General features: G+C 44.9%; 2 protein-coding genes and 1 pseudogene across 3 annotated transcripts in view; all 3 read left to right on the forward strand.

Annotated features, from left to right (window-relative positions):
- Positions 1 to 22,003, forward strand: part of LOC132388497 (zinc finger protein 229-like) — a 142,483-nt gene that overhangs the window by 14,465 nt on the left and 106,015 nt on the right. Inside the window, exon 1 of one of the 2 annotated variants that reach the window (XM_059960852.1) lies at positions 14,792 to 14,850. The exons of the other annotated variant lie outside the window; for it this stretch is intronic. The gene's annotated coding sequence lies outside the window, so the exon portion shown is untranslated. Of the gene's footprint in view, positions 1 to 14,791; positions 14,851 to 22,003 lie in introns of those variants that run through there. 2 annotated transcript variants of the gene reach the window in all.
- LOC132388493 (gastrula zinc finger protein XlCGF57.1-like) lies at positions 8,182 to 9,957 on the forward strand (annotated as a pseudogene).
- On the forward strand, positions 18,521 to 20,053 carry LOC132388490 (zinc finger protein 585A-like; the record flags this gene model as incomplete). Its single annotated transcript, XM_059960836.1, has 1 exon — positions 18,521 to 20,053. A coding segment is annotated over exon 1 (1,416 nt), but the record flags the coding sequence as incomplete, so codon positions are not given.

Below are 22,003 nucleotides of genomic sequence, written 5' to 3' on the forward strand. Positions count from 1 at the left end.
CTTTGGCCTCGCTGATCATTTCCAGAATCAGTTATTGTTAGCTGGAATGCCGGAGGGTCATCAGGTCCCAGTTCTGTTGTGCATTGGTGTGGAGGTGCTAGTTTATGAACAGTGACGGGCTGACACACTGCAGCATTTTACTGGCAGCAAAGAGTACTGGGAGAGTTGGTGCTTGGGCTCTAATCCTGTGATTGGCATTCCAGGCAAATGGAACTGTTGTTGTGTTGGCTTGGACTTTGGTTAGTGCTTCTACAGAAGGGGCTGGATGGATGTCCTTCTTCGAGCAGCTGGACATTGGTTGTGGGGAAATCCCGGATTGCACTACCCAGTGTGAGATGTGGGGACAATGTGTGAGACTCTCAGGGTCGGTGAGTGGCAGATTAAGCTGTGTGACTCTGTGAGGTTGGGTCCTGGGATATCATAGTTTTTCATCCAGGTAAAATGGACCTGGGGATCGAGCTGCTTGGGCTTATGAGGTGTTGAGTGAGTATTTCTGGTCTTGGTTCAGATGTTTGTTTCTGGAGTTCCTTTGGAAGCAATAACTGCCAGTCTGAGGAGAGGATGATTCCCACTTCCATCCTCACAGGGAGAGGCTGTGAGTAAATGAGCTGTTCCGTGTTTACAACTGTAGATATAGACCCTGAGTTTGGTGTTCAAACTGTGTTTGGAAATTCCTCCCCCCCCCCCCCCCCTCACTGTCACACAGTGGAAATCAGGCAGCTGTGCTGGAGATCTACACTAAAAACTGAAAATATTTGAAGTCATTCTGATGAAATGTTATTAATTGAATTGTATTGTAAGCTATTCCTTACCTGCTGAGTGTTTCTGGTATTTATGACAGAAATTAATATATTCATGATTGCTAAGTCCCTTCAGGCTAACAGGAGGAAGACAGGAATATGGTGTTGGAATGAAAATCAGCCATGGCTGAATGGTGGGCAGACCATATGGATCGAATCACCTAATTCTCTTCCTGTGTCTTATGTCTTACCATGACTGAATGACGGCTCCTTCTTATCCCATGTTGTCTGTGTCATGTGAGGGACAATAAAAGATTGTTCACTGAGATCATTATATTTGCCTTCAATGTTTAAATTTCAGTGAGTTTTGTTCCTAGTAACATTAAGCAGAAATGTTTGGTCCTCCTTTTCATTGTGAACGTGCTTCATTATCTTTCACGTTAAAATTAGACCTGCAGTGAGAGATTTATTGGAAGAAAAACCACGATTGAAGTCGAGGGAACAGCAACAAGTGAACCAGCCCGAGGATTGAGAGCACCGACTGGAGAGAACCCATCTGACTTGGAGATTCCAGTGATTCAGTCAGGAGAAAGTTTGGTGAGTCTCATTTACTCAAACACTGGTCCTTTAGACATTACATACCTGTACAAAGGAAGGTAGGAAATAGTTGGGAGTGAGACAGAATGTGCCCAGAAGAACCAGTTATGCCTCTGTCAGACCCAGTTGTGAAGAAGCCCCCCCCCCCAATATTCCCTTTAAACGTTTCACCCTTCACCCTTAACCCATGCCTTCTGTTCTTTTTCTCCCCTAGCCTCAGTGGAAAAAGCCTGTTTGCTTTCACTCCATCTATACCCATCATAATTTTATATACCTCTATCAAGTCTCTGCTCATTCTTCTACTCTCCAAGGAATAAAGTCCAAAACTATTGATCCTTTCTCTGTAACTCATGTCCTCAAGTCCCGGCAACATCCTTGTAAACCTTCTCTGCACTCTTTCAACCTTATTAATATCCTTCCTGTAATTAAGTGACTAAAACTGCACACAATACTCCAAATTCACCCTCACCAATGCCTTACCATAACATTCCAACTCGTATACTCAAAACTTTGATTTATGAAGGCCAATGTACCAAAAGCTTTCTTTACTACCCTATCTACCCGTGACGCCACTTTTAGGGAATTTTGTATCTGTATTCAAAGATCCATCTTTTCTTCTGCACTCCTCAGTGCCCTACCATTTACCTTGTATGTTCTACCTTAGTTTTTCCTTCCAAAGTGCAATACCTCACACTTGCCTGTATTAAACTCCTTCTGCCATTTTTCAGCCCATTCTTCTAGCTGGTCCAGATCCCTCTGCAAGCTTTGAATACCTTCCTCACTGTCCACTACACCTCCAATTTTTGTATCATCAGCAAATTTGCTGATCCAATTTACCAAATTATTATCCAGATCATCGATATAGATGACAAATAACAATGGACCCAGCACTGATCCCTGTGGCACACCACTAGTCACAGGCCTCCACTCAGAGTAGCAATCCTCCACTACCACTCTCTGGCTTCTTCCATTGAGCCAATTTCTAATCCAGTTTACTACCTCTCCATGTATACCTAGCAACTGAATCTTCCTAAATAACCTCCCATGCAGGACCTTGTCAAAGGCCTTACTGAAGTCCATACAGACAACATCCACTGCCTTGCCTTCATCCATTTTCCTGTAACCTCCTTGAAACACTCTTGTTAATCATGCCCTACCATACGCAAAGCCATGTTGACTCACCCTAATAAGTCCCTGTCTATCTAAATACTTGTAGATCCTATCGCTTAGCACCCCTTCCAATAATTTACCCATGACCGACGTCAAAGTTACCCTATAATTTCCTGAATTACTTTTTGAGTCTTTTTTACCCAACAGAACAACATGAGCTATCCATGAATTCTCCAGCACCTCACCCGCAGATAACAACATTTAAATATACCTGCCAGGGCCCCTGCAATTTCAACACTAGTCTCCTTCAAAGTCCGAGGGAATACCCTGTCAGGTCCAAGAGATTTATCTGCTCTGACTTGCCTCTAGATAGCAAGCACCTCCTCTTCTTCTTTCTGTATAGGTTCCATGACCTTAATTCTTGTTTGCCTTACTTCCATTGACTTCATGCCAATTTCCTTAGTAAATACAGGAGCAAAAAAATACATTTAAGATCCCCCCAATTTCTTTTGGTTCCATTCATAGGTGACCACTCTGATCTTCAAGAGGACCAATTTTGCCAGTCTCCGTCGGTGCTGGAGGCCTGTTTCGTCAGGGTGTGGGCAAGGAGCCCTTGGCTCTTTGGCTTGAACCCAGGACAAACCCTGAAGGTGGTATGGGGAGCCACCAGTCCTGTCTGTCGCCAAAAGAAATTTGGAACTTTGGCCAGAAATGCAATGCCGTCTCTTCCTTTATCCTCTCCAATCACCATGACTGGGAATTTCTGTCCCTCGAGGGGTGCAAAATATTAGTTTTCCTCAGTTGAGCACCACGTAGGGTCATAACACAGAGTCACATGAGAGCTGGCCCCTGGCAGAAGGGGTTCAAATGTGGTGGAGTCCAGATAAAGTGCCCACCACTGGGTGGTCAGAGGAAGCTATCAGTTGTTCGCAGTAACAGCATGATATCCTTGTCCGTGCATAGAATCTCGATGTCCAACAGACAGAGCAAGTCTCTCCCTACGAGATTACACCCCCGTCTGGTGGTGACAGTAAATGAAACCTCACACTGCTTCCCCTGGAATTCCACCTGCTGTGGCTGGGTATGTGAATACGTACGTTCCGTGCCTTCGAAACCAGACAGTGATTGTAGCGTCTGATAGCTGGAATCCCTTTTCCGATACTATTTCCTGATCGAGACTGGTTGTGGTTGCCCCATATCAATCATAAACGGAATTGAAATTCCAGCACCTGTCAATATTACACTGGGCTCTTCCTGAGGGATGATACTCAGAGTAGGAGGCATCCTTGCTTGTCCATTTCTAAACGGGTTGTTGTCCCCATCTGTCCCTTGGTAGGTTTTTGATCCCATTTCTGATCCCCAGATGTAGCCTGCTTGCATCCTTCCTGCTGAACATGTTCATTTTAAATATTAGTTCCCTTCGGGGTTGATCGGGATTCAAAAGCCGGGTCCCAATAATATGTCAAAGCTCGTCGCATTCTATTTCAGTCATTGTCAGGCCAGTCCATATTATTTGTTTTAATCCTGTTGGCTAACTTTGTTGGTAAGCATTGGAGCAGTAGGGCATTGAACAGGGGGGACAGATTCCCATCATTAAATGTTTGGTCTCCTGTGAAAGTGCCGTAGCAGGCCACAAATCACTCCCAATAGTCTGGTCCTGATTTCCCCAGGGTTATGTTTGCATCCAGGTACTTTAGTGATGCTACAGGTTGCTGGACAGCCCTTTCCAATGCTTGAATGATCTGGTCTGTCTGTTCATTCTCATTATGGTTTTCCGCCTGTAACTCCTGATAGGTTTGGTATCTCAATTCTGCCTTCCATTTCCGCCCCTCATCAGCTGACAGAATCATGCAGCAGAGACCGAATAAATCTTACGGAGTCGCATTAAACATTTGTGTAGTACTGTGGACACACTGAGCAAACTGTGCTGGATTTTCTTTTCTATCTGGGGCCTGATTCATGATCATTATCGTTTCTTGAGGCTTCCAGGGTGCATACACAGGAATCACCATAAGACAAAGGAGCAGCAGTCGACCATTCAGCCCATCGAGTCTGCTCCTCCATTTCAACATGAGCTGATCCAATCTCCCCTTGAGTCCCATTCCCCCGCCTTCTCAGCATAACCTTTGATGCCCTGACTACTCAGATACCTATCAATCTCTGCCTTAAATACACCCAATGACTTGGCCTGCACTGCCGCTGGTGGCAACAAATTCCACAAATTCACCACCCTCTGGCTGAAAAAATGTTTTCGCATCTCCATTCTGCATGGGCGCCCTGCAATCCTCAGGTCATGTCCTCTCGTACTGGACTCCCCCACCATGGGAAACAACTTTGCCACATCCACTCTGTCCATGTCTTTCAACATTCAAAATATTTCTGTGATGTCCCCCCGCATTCTTCTAAACACCAATGAGTACAGTCCAAGAGTGGTCAAACGTTCCTCATATGTTAACCCTCTCATTCCTGGAATCATTCCAGTGGATCTTCTCTGAACCCTCTCCAATGTCAGCACATCCTTTCTTAAATAAGGAGCCCAAAACTGCACACAAGTGATGTCTTACCAGTGCCTTATAGAGCCTCAACATCACATCCCTGCTCCTATACTCTATATTCCTCTAGAAATGAATGCCAACATTGCATTCGCCATTTTCACCACCAACTCAGTCTGGAGGTTAACCTTAAGGGTATCCTTCACAAGGACTCCCAAGTGCCGTTGCATCTCAGAACTCTGAATTTTCTCCCCATTTAAATAATAGTCTGCCCGTTTATTTCTTCTACCAAAGTGCATGACCATACACTTTCAGACAATGTAATTCAATTGCCACTTCTTTGCCCATTCCCCCAATCTATCCAAGGCTCTCTGCAGATTCTCTGTTTCCTCAGTACTACGAGCCCCTCCACCTATCTTAGTATCATCAACAAACTTAGCCACAAAGCCATCTATTCCATAATCCAAATCGTTGATACACAACGTAAAAAGAAACAGCCCCAACATGGACCCCTGTGGAACACCACTGGTAACCGGCAGCCAACCAGCATGGGATGCCTTTATAAAACAACACACACAAAATGCTGGTGGAACACAGCAGGCCAAGCAGCATCTATAAGGAGAAGCACTGTCCACGTTTTGGGCCGAGACCCTTCGTCAGGACTCAATGGGAATGCCTTTATTTCCACATTCTGTTTCCCGCCAATCAACCAACGCTCTATCCACGTATGTAACTTTCCTGTAATTCCATGGACTCTTATCTTGTTTAGCAGCCTCGTGTGGCACCTTGTCAAAGGCCTTCTGAAAATCCAAATACACAACATCCACTGCATCTCCCCTGTCTAGCCTACTTGTGATTTCCTCAAAAAATTACACTAGGTTTGTCAGGCAGGATTTTCCTTTAAGGAAACCATGCTGAGTTCAGCCTATCTTGTCATATGCCTCTAGGTACTCCATAACCTCATCCTTGACAATCGACTCCAACAACTTCCGAACCACCGCTGTCAAGATAACAGGTCTATAATTTCCTTTTTCTCCCTCGCCCCTTTCTTAAGTAGCAGTGTGACATTTGCAGTCTTCCAGTCCTCCGGAACCATGCCACAGTCTATCGACTTTTGAAAGATCATTGCTAATGCCTCCGCAATCTCCACTGCTACCTCCTACAAAACACGAGGGTGCATTCCATCTGGTCCAGGAGATTTATCTACCCTTAGACTATTCAGCTTCCTGAGTACTTCCTCTGTCGTAATTGTGACTGTGCACATTTCTCTTCCCTGACACCCTTGAATGTCCGGTATATTTCTGATGTCTTCCTCAGTGAAGACTGATGCATAATACTCGTTCAGTTCCTCCGCCATCTCCTTATCTCCCATTACAATTTGCCAGCATCATTTTTTATCAGTCCTATATCTATTCACAAAGCCTTTTACTCTTTATATACTTGAGAAAGCTTTTAGTATCATCTTTGATATTATTTGCTCGCTTCCTTTTATAGTTCATCTTTTCCCTCGAAATGACCTTCTTAGTTTCCTTCTGTAAGCTTTTAAAAACTTCCCAATCCCCTGTCTTCCCACTAATTTTTGCTTCCTTCTATGCCCTCTGCTTTACTTTAACTTTGGCTTTGACTTCTCTTGACAGCCACGGTTGCATCCTTTTTCCATTCGAAAATTTCTTCTTCTTTGGAATATATCTGTCCTGCACCTTCCTCACTTCTCACATGAACTCCAGCCACTGCTGCTCTGCCGTCCTTCCTGCTAGTGTCCCTTTCCAGTCAACCTTGGCCAGTTCCTCTCTCATGCCACTGTAATTTCCTTTACTCCACTGAAATACCGACACATCGGATTTCAGCTTCTCTTTCGCAAATTTCACAGGAACTCAGTCATGTGATCACTGCCTCCTAAGGGTTCCTTCACTTCCATCTCTCTAATTACCTCTGTTTCATCACACAATACCCAATCCAGTACAGCTGATCCCCTAGTAGGCTCAACAACAAGCTGTTCTAAAAAGCCATCTCATAGACATTCTACGAATTCTCTCTCTTGAGATCCAGTGCTGACCTCACTTTCCCAATCCACTCGCAAGTTAATATCCCCCAAAATTGGAATTCCTTGGAATGTAGAAGATTGAGGGGAGATTTGACGGAGGCATACCAAAATCATGAGGGTTATAGATGGGGAAAATGCAAGCTGGCTTTTTCCACTGAGATTGGGTGGGACTACAACCAGAGGCCATGGGTTTAGGGTGAAAGGTGAAATGTTAAGGGGAACATGAGGGGAAACTTCTTCCACTGACGGTCATCGGGGTGTGAAATGAGCAGAAAACCCAGCTGGTCCATGCGAGCTCAGTTTCAACTTCTAAGAGGGTTGTATAGGCACCTGGAGGGCAGGGGTACAGGAACAGACAGTTTAAGTAATTCAACACAAACTAGATGGGCCAAAGGGCCTGATTCTGTGTTGTGCTTTTCTATGATTGTGACAAGAACCTGAAATAATATGATTATTCATTTAATAACTTTTAACAGCTGTGCGGACCAACTATTCATCTGGGCAGGAAACGTTTGCATGGCTTCAAAACTGTGGCACTTCACATTGACAATAGATAAAAGAAAATCCCAGCTGCACGTCAACAAAGGGTATTTGTGTGAGAGTGTTCAGTTACTTTGCGGACAGGCACTCTTGCAGCTCAGTGGGAACAGAGAATAATACCAATGGAGAGAGTCAAACTGAGCCAGGTCACAGATTGGTGACGGCAGAAATGCCCCATTCTTATATACACAGGAAGATCATCAGAGAGTTTGATGGTCATTCCAGATACCTGCACTGTGCCCAGCTGGAAGATGACTTCTCTCTCCAACTTGGGTTGAACCTCACTGTAACAGTGTGATGCCAGATCACACCTTGACACCTCAAGTAATCTCGTCTGACATATTGTCCTTCACCCATTGATGTACTATAAATCTTTTTCAGGTTAAAAACAACAAGGAAATTATCTACGGGGAGGTCAAACACAACACGCTGTTTTGTTGTCTATGTCCAGATATTTAAGAAGTGGAACAAGGGATTCACTCGATCATCATTCCTACTCAGGCTGTGGGGAGTGATTCACTCGATCATTATTCCTATTCAGACTGGGGGAGAGTTTCACTCGATCGTTATTCCTATTCAGGCTGTGGGGAGTGATTCACTCAATCATTATTCCTATTCAGACTGTGGGAGAGATTCATCGATCATCTGACCGACTGACATGCAGTCAATTTACACGGGGGGAATCCATTTATCTGCTCAGTCATCCACCCTAATGGCTCACCAGCGAGTTCACACCGGGGTGCGGCCGTTCACCTGCTCAGACTGTGGAAAGGGATTCACGTTGTCAGCTCACCTACTGAGTCATCAGTCAGTTCACACGGGTGAGAGGCCATTCACCTGCTCTGACTGTGGGAAAGGATTCACTTTGTCATCTAATCTTAAGCTACATCAGCGAGTTCACTCTGGGGAGAGGCCGTTCACCTGCTCAGACTGTGGGAAGGGATTGGCGTTGTCTTCCCACCTACTGAGACATCAGTTAGCACACACTGGTGAGAGGCTGTTCACCTGCTCAGAATGTGGGAAAAGATTCACTTTGTCATCTCAACTTAAGGTACATCAGCGTGTTCACACTGGGGAGAGGCCGTTCACCTGCTCAGACTGTGGGAAAGGATTCACTCAGTCATCCCACCTAGAAGCACATCAGCGAGTTCACACTGGGGAGAGGTCGTTCACCTGCTCAGAGTGTGGGAAGGGATTCGCGTTGTCATCTCACCTACTGAGACATCAGTTAGTACACACTGGTGAGAGGCCGTTCACCTGCTCAGACTGTGGGAAAAGATTCACTTTATCATCTCAACTTAAGGTACATCAGCGAGTTCACACTGGTGAGAGGCCGTTCACCTGCTCGGACTGTGGAAAAGGATTCACTCAGTCATCCCACCTAGAAGCACATCAGCGAGTTCAAACTGGAGAGAGGCCATTCACCTGCTTAGACTGTGGGAAGGCATTCACACAGTTTGCTACCCTACAAGCACACTGGTCAGTTCACACTGGGGAGAGGCCGTTCACCTGCTCAGACTGTGGGAAAGGATTCACTTCATCATATAAACTTAAGGTACATCAGCGAGTTCACACTGGGGAGAAGCCATTCTCCTGCTTAGACTGTGGGAAGGAGATTTGCGTTGTCATCTCACCTACTGAGACATCAGTTAGTACACACTGGTGAGAGGCCGTTCACCTGCTCAGACTGTGGGAAAGGATTCACTTCATCATATAAACTTAAGGTACATCAGCGAGTTCACATGGGGGAGAGGCCGTTCACCTGCTCGGACTGTGGGAAAAGATTCACTTCATCATCTCAACTGGAGATTCATCAGCAAGTTCACACTGGGGAGAGGCCGTTCACCTGCTCAGACTGTGGGAAAGGATTCACTCAGTCATCCCACCTGCGAGCACATCAGCGAGTTCACACTGGTGAGAAGCCATTCACCTGCTCAGACTGTGGGAAAGGATTCACTCAGTCATCCCACCTACAAGCACATCAGCGAGTTCACACTGGAGAGAGGCCGTTCACCTGCTCAGAATGTGGGAAAAGATTCACTTTGTCATCTCAACTTAAGGTACATCAGCGAGTTCACACGGGGGAGAGGCCATTCACCTGCTCAGACTATGGAAAAGGATTCACTCAGTCATCCCACCTGCGAGCACACTACTCAGTTCACACCGGGGAGACTCTGGACACCTGCTCGGACTTTGGGAAGAGATTCTCTCAGTCAAATCAACCAAATGTGCATCATTGAGTTCACACTGGAGAGACCGTTCACTGGATGTGTGTCCATCACCGTTGCTGAATGCAATTTCGAGACTGACTGTCGGTGCTGAACTCTGCAATCATTGCTGCTGCTCACCACACCCAGTTCTGCACCCTGGTCAATGGGCATGGGAGGAGTTTCTTCTGCTGCACATTCACCTTTAATGGGACTGGAGTTTAATATTCTGCATCTGTGACAAATAAATCAGTTCTATTTTAAACTCTGTCTCTGGTACTTAGTGAAATTATAACACACGAAGTGCACAGTAGAGAGTCAACTCAGGCCGCCTGGACTTTGCTGAGATTCAATTCCACGACAGTCCTTTTAAATCATCCCCTGTTATTCACCTCTCAGTCTCCCTGTGGTGATGGGTTCCACTCTGTGGGTGAAGAGGTTTCCCTTGAATTCTCTGTGGACTGAAGAAGTTGAGCTGACTGCAGTTCTGTCTGAGATGTTCTTCGCCCCTCAGATCTCTGGATGAGGAAGAATGACATTGGTAGTTAACCTCAATAATCACGACTCATTTCCATTTTATGGGTCATTTTTCCTACTAACAAAGGATAGTTGAAAACACAAGTGTCGTTTAAAGACTGGAATTAAAATCGGAAGCCATCAGTTGGATGTTCAAAGAATCATGGTCAGAAGCCAGAGGCAGGTCTGCACCGGGTAGAGTTTGTGGCTCTGGAAGATGGTTGGGGTAAGAACGTATTATGAGAAGGGAATCAGCAGCAGGAAGTGGAAACAAATAACAAAATAGGAACATTTTGAAGCTGATTGACAGAAAATAATTGGGTTGTCTGACTGATGACAGAAACAATACCTGTTGTGAGGTGCTCCATTGGTCGAGGGAGATGTGGGTGTTGGGAATGGTTATAACTATTGAGGGAGTTAGTCCTGCTTGTTCATCCTGTAACATAATTTCTGGATGGTTATTATATAACCATATAATAATTACAGCACGGAAACAGGCCATCTCGGCCCTTCTAGTCCGTGCTGAAAGCTTACTCTCACCTAATCCCACTGACCTGCACTCAGCCCATACCCTCCATTCCTTTCCCGTCCATATGCCTATCCATTTTTTAAAAAATATCGAACCTGCTTCTACCACTTCTACTGGAAGCTCTTCCACACAGCTACCACTCTCTGAGTAAAGAAGTTCCCACTTGTGTTACCTCTAAACTTTTGCCCCCTAACTCTCAAATCATGTCCTCTTGTTTGAATCTCCCCGACTCTCAATGGAAAAAGTCTATCCGCATCAACTTCATCTATCTCCGTCATATTTTTAAATACCTCTATCAAGTCCCCACTCAAACTTCTATGCTCCAAAGAATAAAGACCTAACTTGTTCAACTTTTCTCTGTAACTTAGGTGCTGCAACCCACGTATCATTCTGGTAAATTTTCTCTGTACTCTATTATATTGACACCTTTCCTATAATTCGGTGAACAGAACTGTACACAGTACTCTGAATTCGGCTTGAACAATGCCTTGTATATTTTTAACATTACATCCCAACTGCTATACTCAATGCTCTGATTTATAAAGGCCAGCATACCAAAATCTTTCTTCACAACCCTATCCACATGAGATTCCACCTTCAGGGGGACTATTCACCGTCATTCTATTATCTATGCCCCATAGATCACTCTGTTCTACTGCATTCTTCAATGTCTTACTGTTTACTATGTATGTCCTATTTTGATTAGACCTACGAAAATGTTGCACCTCACACATCAGCATTAACCTCCATCTGACATCTTTCTGTCCACTCTTCTAACTGGCTTAATTCTCTCTGCAAGCTTTAAAAACCTGCTTCATTATCCACAACGCCACCTATCTTAGTATCATCTGCATACTTTCTAATCCAATTTACCGCCCCATCATCCAGATCATTAATGTATATAACAAACAACATTAGACCCAGTACAGATCCCAGAGGCACACCACTAGTCACCGGCCTCTAACCGGACAAACAGTTATCCACCATTACTCTCCCATCCAGCCACTGATAAATCCATTTTACTACTTCAAAATTAATACCTAACGATTGAACCTTCCTAACTAACCTTCCATGTGGAATCATGTCAAAGGCCTTACTGAAGTCCATATAGACAACATCCACTGCTTTATCCTTGTCAACTTTCCTAGTAACCACTTCAAAAAGTTCAATATGTTTTATCAAACATGACCTTCCACGCACAAATCCATGTTGACTGTTCCTAAACAGACCCTGTCTAATCAGATAATTATATATACCATATCTAAGAATATTTTCCATTAATTTACCCACCACTGATGTCAAACTTACAGGCCCATCATTGCTAGGTTTACTCTGAGATACCTTTTTAAACAATAGAACAACAATACGCCAATTCTCTGGCACCATCCCCCTTTCAAATGACATTAGGAATATTTTTGTCAGAGTCCCTGCTATTTCTACACTAACTTCCCTCAAGGTTCTAGGAAATATCCTATCAGGACCGGAGACTTGTCCACTTTTATATTCTTTAAAAGCTTTAGTACTTCCTCTTCGTTAATCATCTTAGTTTCCATAACTACCCGACTTGTTTCCCTTACCTTACACAATTCAATATAATTCTCCTAAGTGAATACTGATGAAAATAAAATTTTCAAAACCTCCCCCACTCCTTTTGGCTACACACATAGCTGTCCACTCTGATTCTCTAAGGGACCAATTTTATCCCTCATTATCCTTTTGCTATTAACTTAACTGTAGAAACCCTCTGGATTCATTTTCACCTTACTTGCCAAAGCAGCCTCAGATCCTCATTTAGTTTTTCTAATTTATTTTTACATTTTTACATTCTTTATATTAGATTCTTTTTACATTCTTTATATTCCCCGAGCACCACAATTGCTCCATGCTGCCTATATTTATTATAGATCTCTCTCATTTTCCAAACCAAGTTTCCAATATCCCTTGAAAACCTTGGCCCTCTCGAACTTTTAACCTTTCCTTTCAACCTAATAGGAACATAAAGATTCTGTACCCTCAAAAATTCACCTTTAAATGACCTCCATTTCTCTATTATATCCTTCCCATTAACAAATTGTCCCAATCCACTCCTAAATCTTTTTGCATCTCCTGAAAGTTAGCCTTTCTCCAATCAAAAATCTCAACCCTGGTTCCAGTCCGATCCTTCTCCATAATTATTTTGGAACAAATGGTATTGTGATCACTGGACACTATGTGGTCCCCAACACATACCTCCGTCACCTGAGCTATCTCATTCCCAGCAGGAGATCCAACACTGCCACTTCGCTAGTTGGTATCTCTATGTATTGCTGCAAACAACTATCCTGCACACATTTTACAAACTCAAAACCATGCAGCCGTTTTACAGAATGGGCTTCCCAGTCTATGTGTGGAAAATTAAAATCTGCCACAATCACAACCTTGTGCTTACTACAAATAACTACTATCTCCTTACAAATTTGCTCATCCAATTCTCGCTCCCCATTAGGTGGTCTATAATACACCCCTTTAAGTGTTACTACACCTTTCCCATTCCTTAATTCCACCCAAATAGTCCCCCTGGACGAGCCCTCTAATCTATCCAGTGAAAACACCGCCCTGATATTTTCTTGGACAAGCAATGCAACGCCTTCCCCTCTTGCCCCTCTGATTCTATCACACCTGAAGCAACGTAATCTAGGAATATTTAGTTGCCAATCACACCCCTTCTGCAAACATGTTTCACTAATAGCTACAACATCATATTTCCAGGTATCAATCCTTGCTCTAACCTCATCCACCTTTCTTGCAATGCTCCTAGCATTAAAATAAATGCATTTAAGAAACTCTCCACCTCTTCCTCTCTGCTTATCCCTAACGGTGCACACAACTTTATTATCTTTTTGTTTTCCTTCTCCCCTACATCTTCGGACTGAACCCTCCTACATCAGGGAGGAAGTTCAAATCATATCTGTGTTAAATGTTTAACCATCACAGTAACTGAAGGCAGCTGCAGGTTCACGAGGGACTGTTACTGTCAAATTCTGCAGTTTTTGCGGCTGCTCATCGCACCCAGGACTGAACCCTGGTCACTGAGCATTGGAGGAGTCTGTTCTGCTGATGTTAGCCTTAAACTAAACTGGAGTTTAATATTGTGGATCTGTGAAAGATAAGTCAGTTTTGTATCAAATCCCATGTTTCAGGTACTTACTGTCTCCACTGCACTCACTATGGACGCTACAAAGTCCAGTCGGCCCATCTGGTTCCTGCCCATGTTTCTGTTCCATATCCGGATATCAAAATCTACCCCTGCTGTTCCCCTCTCACACTCCCTGAGGTGTCAGGTTGCAACTAGTCACCACTCCGTGGAATAGGAGATTTCCGTTGAATTTCACAGAATCATAGAAATCTATTTTGCTAAGCTCCATGTACCTATCTCAGAGTCTCTTAAAAGACCCTATTGTATCCGCCTCTACCACCATTGCTGACAGTGCATTCCACACACACACACACACACCACTGTTTGCTTAAAAAAAAACCTTAGCTCTGATATCTCCTCTGTACCTACTTCCAAGCAGTTTAAAACCTATTCCCCCTCGTGTTAGCCGTTTCAGCCTGGGAAAAATCCTCTGGCTATCCACACGACCAATGCCTCTCATCATCTTATACACCCGCATGATTTTCTCCAGTCTGAATAAGACGATGAGCTCACTGTGGTTTTGACATTCCCTCCCCCCTTTCCTCCCCATCTCTCCTCTCCCTCCCCCTCCCTCCTCTACCCCTTCCCCTCTCCCTCCCTCCCTCCCCCTATGTGTTTCGCGTCACTGACCCGCCTCACTCAGGCACTCAACGTGACACTCACAGTAAACGAACCTGCGGTCTCGTAACACAATGCACCTCTGAAGTCTGACAGCAGACTAGCGAGTGAATCTTCGATGGTGCAGAGTCAAAAACCAGAGAGTTGCCAGATTGAGTTAGGCTTTGGGGCTGCAAAGAGAGATGGGGTCTAGAGTTTACGAGGAGGAGGAATCAGACCAGCTGGATGTGGCTACAAAAGAAAGATTAGAAGCATTTGGAAACTGGTTGATCGAAAAAAAAGGTGGTTAATTTCTGCAAAATACTGGTGGAAATCAACAGACAGCAATTGTGAAGAGGAATAAAAAGACAACGTTTACACCGAGCCCTTTCAGCATGCCTAGCCTGCTTAGTTGCTGCTTGAACTGCAGAGTTCCTCCAGCATTTTGTGTGTGTGCGTCTCTGTATTCCAAGCAACTGCAGAATCTCCGGTGTTTTATAACTGCATTTTACTTTGGCATTAGATACGAGTTGATATTGAGTATATTGCTTATGGGAGCCGCTTTCTGCGTTAAAACAGCTGCAGATTTTTCGATACACACGAAAAAAATAAGGTATGGACCTTGAACCGGTAACTGCACAAATATTTAATGGCACCGTGATTACCCATAGGGCCATGAGTTAAAAATTTCGCCGTCGTTGAGGCACCGATGAAATGCGCAGGCGTCAGGTTGAGGACGTCCCCGAGTGTCACGCATGCGCACAGTACACTGAAGGCCTTGGAAATGTCGGATGGAGGTAAGAGTGATTCTCCGTGTTTTTCTCTGAAACACCAACTTCAGAACGATTCCTGTGAAATCCGGACATCACAGTCCGCAATCCCGGGACAGTCCTGTCCTCTTCCCTCTCTCTCAGCCCCACGATCCGTACACGGGCCCCGGGGAGCTCCCGGCTGATGAGGGAATGGGAACCGATGGATCTCTCAGACAGAGCTGAGCTCCAGCTATCTAAATGCAAGGATGAGGAACTCGGAGAAAGGGAACAAAATCTTTTACATCAGCAGTAGAGAAAATCACCTTTGTTCTACCTCCGATCACTGACAGGAGAAAATCTGCAGATGCTGGAAATCCAACCAACACTCACAAAATGCCGGAGGAACTCAGCATTAGTACTCTTTTCCGTAGATGCTGCCCGGCCTGCTGAGTTCCTCCAGCATTTTGTGTGTGTTGCTTGTTCCACCTCCTCTTGTTCTGGACTTTTCAACCCGTGACGACATGTTTTGTACCATTCTCTCTGGAAGATAATGATATCAAACACCTTTGCCCTGGGCAACAAGTAACTTTCACCTCACAAATGTGAAAGACTCCAATGAGACAGACTACTGCCCTTCCCTTCATATTCATTGGCATTGCCATCACTGAGTTCAACGCCATCTGTCACTTGGGGGAGATTTCAGGGGAAATATTTATGTACAATACAGAAACTGGTGATACCTGTGTGTATTGTGGTGATGCAAAAGTTGTTGGAGAGTTTACAAGAGGGAAGAATTGGAGTGATATTTGGAAATCTGACTTTTTAAAGTGTAATTTAGCAAGCAAACCACTTATGGACAAAGTGCAAAAGCACTGGAGAGAAAATCCTTCATTACCCGTTACAGGCCTGTGACATGGTGTGAGAGGGCAGATGAACTGGATCGAGCCTAGAGGAGATCACAGTTCTTACAGACAGTGATTTGCTGGCTGTTAAAATGAATACCTCTCTATATAAAATTCACAGTGCACATGTCGTCACTGGGTAAAAGAATGCACAGTACAAGATTTCTGTGCACACTGGTGATTACAAATTAGAGGGGACATTGGTGTGGAGAACTCCAGTGTCCCTGACACCCTCACCTACAAGATGTGCACCCAGCTGCACTTTGAGGAGTTAGAGCTGAAAATGGATGAATTTTGGATCATCCACCAGTTGGAGGGGGTGATAGATATGACATGAAGAGAGGTGAGTTACACCTAAGGTGCAGGACACAGGAAACTGGTTGAGAGACATGACGGGGAATGAAGTTAAATAGCCATCGCAGAGTACTCTTGTTGCCATCTCACACAACAGCCAGGTGGGCCGCTTTAGAAACTGTTGGGGAGGGAGGGATTACCTGGCAGAGGAAAGTCAAACGGGTGATAGGGGATTCGTTAGTTAGGAGAACAGAACAGAGGGGATGAAAGGTCAGTTTTGATGGTGTCAAAAGGACCTGACAAGTGTGGTTTGGGACAGGCCGTTTTCTGGCAAAGGAGTACTTGGTAAGTGGGAGGCCTTCAGAAGTGACATTTTTGAGAGTGTAGAGTTTGTATGCTGAAAGGTAACTGGTGCAGGGAACCTTGGTTTTCAAGAGATATTGAGGCCCCTGATATTTTGTTCCTCTAAATACCTCAGACTGTTGGGTGCTACCAAGACTCATTAATGACAACAGTATCATAATTCCACCCCCAAGCTCATCGGACTTATTTTTAGTCGTGTTCTGTTGGTTTCTAAAAGCTTCCAATAGTTTTTGCTCTTTTGAATGCCCTCTCTTTGGCTTTTAAGTTGGCTTTGGGTTCTCATTTCAGCCACAGTTGTGTCTTCCTGCCTTTACAATGCTTCCACTTCTTTGGGGTGTATCGATCACTCAGCTCCTGAATTGCTCCCAGAAACTCCAGCCATTGCTGCTCCGTTGTCTCTCCTACCTTTTCCCTTCCAAACAAGTTTGGCCAGCTTCTCTGTCACAGAAACATGGAGAAGTTCAGTACAGAAACAGGCTATTTGCCCAATCCAGTCAATGCCAAACAAACATTTAAACTGTCTAATGCAACTAACTGCACCGGGACCATCGCCCGCCATACCCCAACCGTCCAGGCTCCCATCCAAACTTCTTTTAAATGGTGAAACCGAGCTCATATTCACCACTTGTGCTGGCATCTCACTGCACGCTCTCACGACCATTTCAGTAAAGAGCTTTTCCAAATGTTCCCATTAAATTTTCACTTCCCCACTTACCCATGACCTATGGTTGTCATCGCACCCATCCTCAGTGGAAAAAGCTGCTTACCTGTACCCTATCTATACTGTCATAATGCTGTCTATTCTCAACAAATCCTCAAAGAAATGTATAATATCTTTGTTTATGTTTCGAGCCTTTTTCAGATGTATAGGATGATGAGGGACACTGATCGTGTGGATAGCCAGAGGTTTTTACCCCAGGGCTCAAATGGCTAACGTGAGGGGGTATAGTTTTAAGGTGCTTGAAAGTTGATATGGAGGGGATGTCAGGGGTAACTTTATTTACACAGAGAGTTGTGGGTGCATGGAATGGATTGCAGGCTATTTGCGTGAGAGTGTTTCAGTTACTGTGGGGCCAGGAACCCATGCAGCTCAGTGGGAACACAGAATAAAACCAATGGAGAGAGTCAAACTGAGCCAGGTCACAGATTGGAGATGGCAGAAATGCCCCATTCTTATAGAGACAGGAAGAGCATCGGAGAGTTTGATGGTCATTCCAGATACCAGCACTCTGCCCAGTCAGGAGGTGATTTCTTTCTCCAACTTGGGTTAAAATTCACTGTAACAGTGTGATGCCAGCTCACACCTTGACACTCAAGTAATCTCATTTGAAATGTCCTACACCAATTGATGGATTTTGTAAATCTTTTTACAGGTTAAAAATGGCAAGGAATTTGACTACGGGAATCTCGAACACAACACAGCAGTTTTGCTGTCTCTGTCCAGATATTTAAGAAGTGGAGCGAGGGATTCAATCGACCGTCCTTCCTACTCAGACTGTGGGGAGGGATTCACTCGATCATCTGACCAACTGGCATGACCGTTAGTTTACATGGAGGGGAGCCCATTCATCTTCTCAGACAGTGGGAATGAATTCACTCGGTCATCTCAACTGAAGGTACATCAGCGAGTTCACAATGGGAAGGCCATTCACCTGTCCTGTGAGTGAGAAGGGATTCAGTTGGTCTTCCCGCCTGTGGACACACCAGTCAGTTCACACTGGGCAGAGGCTGGTCAACTGCTGAACTTGTGGGAAAGGATTCACTCGGTCATCTGACCTAATGGCTCACCAGCGAGTTCACACTCGGGAGCGGCTGTTCACCTGCTCGGACTGTGGGAAACGATTCACTCAGTCATCTCAGTTACTGAGACACCAGTCAGTTCACACTGGGGACAGGCCATTCACCTGCTCAGACTGTGGGAAAGGATTCATTTCATCATATCAGTTACTGAGACACCAGTCAGTTCACACCGGAGTGTGGCTGTTCACCTGCTCAGACTGTGGGAAGCGATTCACTGAATTATCTCGACTGAAGATACATCAGCGAGTTCACTCCGGAGAGAGGCCATTCAACTGCTCAGACTGTGGGAAGGGATTCGCTCAGTCATCTCAACTGAAGGTACACCAAAGAATTCACACTGGGGAGAAGCCGTTCACCTGTTCGGACTGTGGCAAGGCATTCACTTCATCAGCTCACTTACTGAGACACCAGTCAGTTCACACTGGGGAGAGGCCATTCACCTGCTCAGACTGTGGGAAAGGATTCACTTCGTCATATAAGTTACTGAAACACCAGTCAGTTCACACTGGAGAGTGGCCATTCACCTGCTCAGACTGTGGGAAGGGATTCTCCGAATTACCTCAACTTAAGGTACATCAGCGAGTTCACACTGGAGAGAGGCCATTCACCTGCTCAGACTGTGGGAAGGGATTTGCTTCGTCATCCCATCTGAAGATACATCAGCGAGTTCACACTGGAGAGAGGCCGTTCACCTGCTCAGACTGTGGGAAAGGATTCACTCAGACATCTCAACTGAAGGCACACCAGGGAGTTCACACCGGAGAGTGGGCAATCACCTGCTCGGACTGTGGGAAGGGATTTACTTGCTCATCCCATCTGAAGGTACATCAGCGAGTTCACACTGGAGAGAAGCCATTCACCTGCTCAGACTGTGGGAAAGGATTCGGTCAGTCATCTCAACTGAAGGCACACCAGGGAGTTCACACCGGAGAGTGGCCAATCACCTGCTCAGACTGTGGGAAGGGATTCACTTCGTCATCCCATCTGAAGATACATCAGCGAGTTCACACTGGAGAGAAGCCGTTCACCTGCTCAGTCTGTGGGAAAGGATTCACTCAGTTATCTCAACTGAAGGCACACCAGGGAGTTCACAGCGGAGAGTGGCCAATCACCTGCTCAGACTGCGGGAAGGGATTCGCTTCGTCATCCCATCTGAAGATACATCAGCGAGTTCACACTGGTGAGAGGCCGTTCACCTGCTCAGACTGTGGGAAGGGATTCATTTCGTCATCCCATCTGAAGATACATCAGCGAGTTCACACTGGTGAGAGTCCCTTCACCTGCTCAGACTGTGGGAAGGGTTTCACTTCGTCATCCCATCTGAAGATACATCAGCGTGTTCACACTGGTGAGAGGCCGTTCACCTGCTCAGACTGTGGGAAAGGATTCACTCAATCATCCATCCTAAAGGCACACCAGCGACTTCACACTGGGTAGAGACTGATCTGCTCAGACTTTGGGAAAAGATTCTCTCAGCCAAATCAACAAGTGTGCATCACTGAGTTCACACTGGGGAGAGGCCATTCACCGGTTGTGAATGTAGGAAGTGATTCACTCAGTCATCTAATCTTATGTAGCTCTCAGTTCTGCTGGCAGCTTAACAGAGGGGGTTATAGCCTGCTCACCCCAGTCTGGCCAAACTGAAGAACTGGGTGGATACTGAGTGATGTGTCCCCTTTCTGTGAACTGTCTCTTTAAAATGCAAAGAGAACCGAGACTGACTTTGGACACGCTGTTGAATTTCTACAGAAGTGCTGGGTTGCTATGGTGACCAGCTAATGTTTATGTTCTGTGTGGTTAAGCAAGGTCAGAATGATCCTCTACCGACACAGAACAAGCAAGCGACTTCTTACAGAGAGAGGGGGCGGAGCTACGTGATGGACAGATGGTGTTCAGCACAACGGTATTTAAACACACGTAACTGCTTTTCTCGCAGGACACGCAGACGCTCAAAGGCTAGTGATGAAAGTTTCTGCTAGTTGGACATTCTTGTACCCACAAGGGTGGGATTTGAGGATCGATAAAGAAGAATCGATCTGTGGCTGTTAGTGCATGTAAGAGCGACCCTGTGGGATCTACCGGTGAGTCTAACCCTTGCCTGGGTTGGGAGACTTTCTCTTGAAGAAGGTGCTCTTGAGTTGGTCACGTCTGGCTAACTTGGAAGATTTGATGGGCATTGGAAAAGGTCGACAACACCTGTTTACTTGGATTACATCTCCCTCTCCCTCTCCCTCTCCTTCCCTCCCTCCCTCCCCCTCCAATCTTATGAACTAAATTGAATCTACCACATCATCGTAAGACTGGCGGTGCAGACTTGAGGGGCCGAATGGTCTACTTCTGCACCTATTTCCTATTGTCTATTGACTATATCGTTTACCACCTAGGTTTTGGATTTTATATACAGGTGGCTCCCGTTTTTCGGACGTTCGCTTTACAACAGCTCACTGTTATGAAAGACCTACGTTAGTACCTGTTTTTTCTAACCAAAGAGGATTTTCGCTTTTACAATAAAGATGATGCCTGCTTTATATGTGAGTTTACCCCGAGAAAGACTACCGTGACCGTGAAGCCTTGTGCGGCAGTTGTGTATGCATGCGTGCAAGTGCCGATTTTTTTTCTCTCCAAATCAATTTCAGTTCACTATCTTCTGGATTTTCAGTGAAACTACACCGTACATACAATATTTCTACTTTATATAGTGTGTATACTTATCATATCATTCCTACTTTTACTATAGGTTAGTGTTATTTTAGGTTTTATGTGCTATTTGGTATGATTTGGTGGGTTATTCTTTGGGCCTGGGAACATCCACAATCTTTTCCCATTTAAATTAATGGTGATTGCTTCTTCGCTTCATGACATTTCGGCTTACAAATGGTTTCATAGGAACGCTCTAGCTTTAGATACAGGGGAAACCTGTATTCACACCTGTATATGCATAACAGTGCTAACCCTTGGATTATCTGGTTTAAGTTCACTATTATTAGTAGTTACCACTAAAATAGTGTTTGTTCACTGCAAAACCCTACTCCCAAGTGTGTTCAATTGTTGCTGGTAGTTTTATAGGTTTGCGTCTGTGTGACACCTGAAGTAACAAATGGTACATAAGATGTGATTACACTATTAAGATTTATAATTCTTACTTTGAATAAAGGGTCAGTAAAGAAAACAAAAAAAAAATGAAAAAGGGCCCACTCTCTCCATTCACGTCTTCTCATCTCTCCCCAGCAAAAGACCATGAAAATCTCTCTTCCAGACTCACAAGAAAGAACATTTCTGTCATTGGATAGCTCTGCACTCCAACCCCTGTTATCTCTAGTCGTAACCTAAACATTGCTGCTGCAG

Source organism: Hypanus sabinus, unplaced genomic scaffold (genome assembly GCF_030144855.1).
Source record: "Hypanus sabinus isolate sHypSab1 unplaced genomic scaffold, sHypSab1.hap1 scaffold_336, whole genome shotgun sequence".
In the NCBI taxonomy this organism is placed as follows: domain Eukaryota; kingdom Metazoa; phylum Chordata; class Chondrichthyes; order Myliobatiformes; family Dasyatidae; genus Hypanus; species Hypanus sabinus.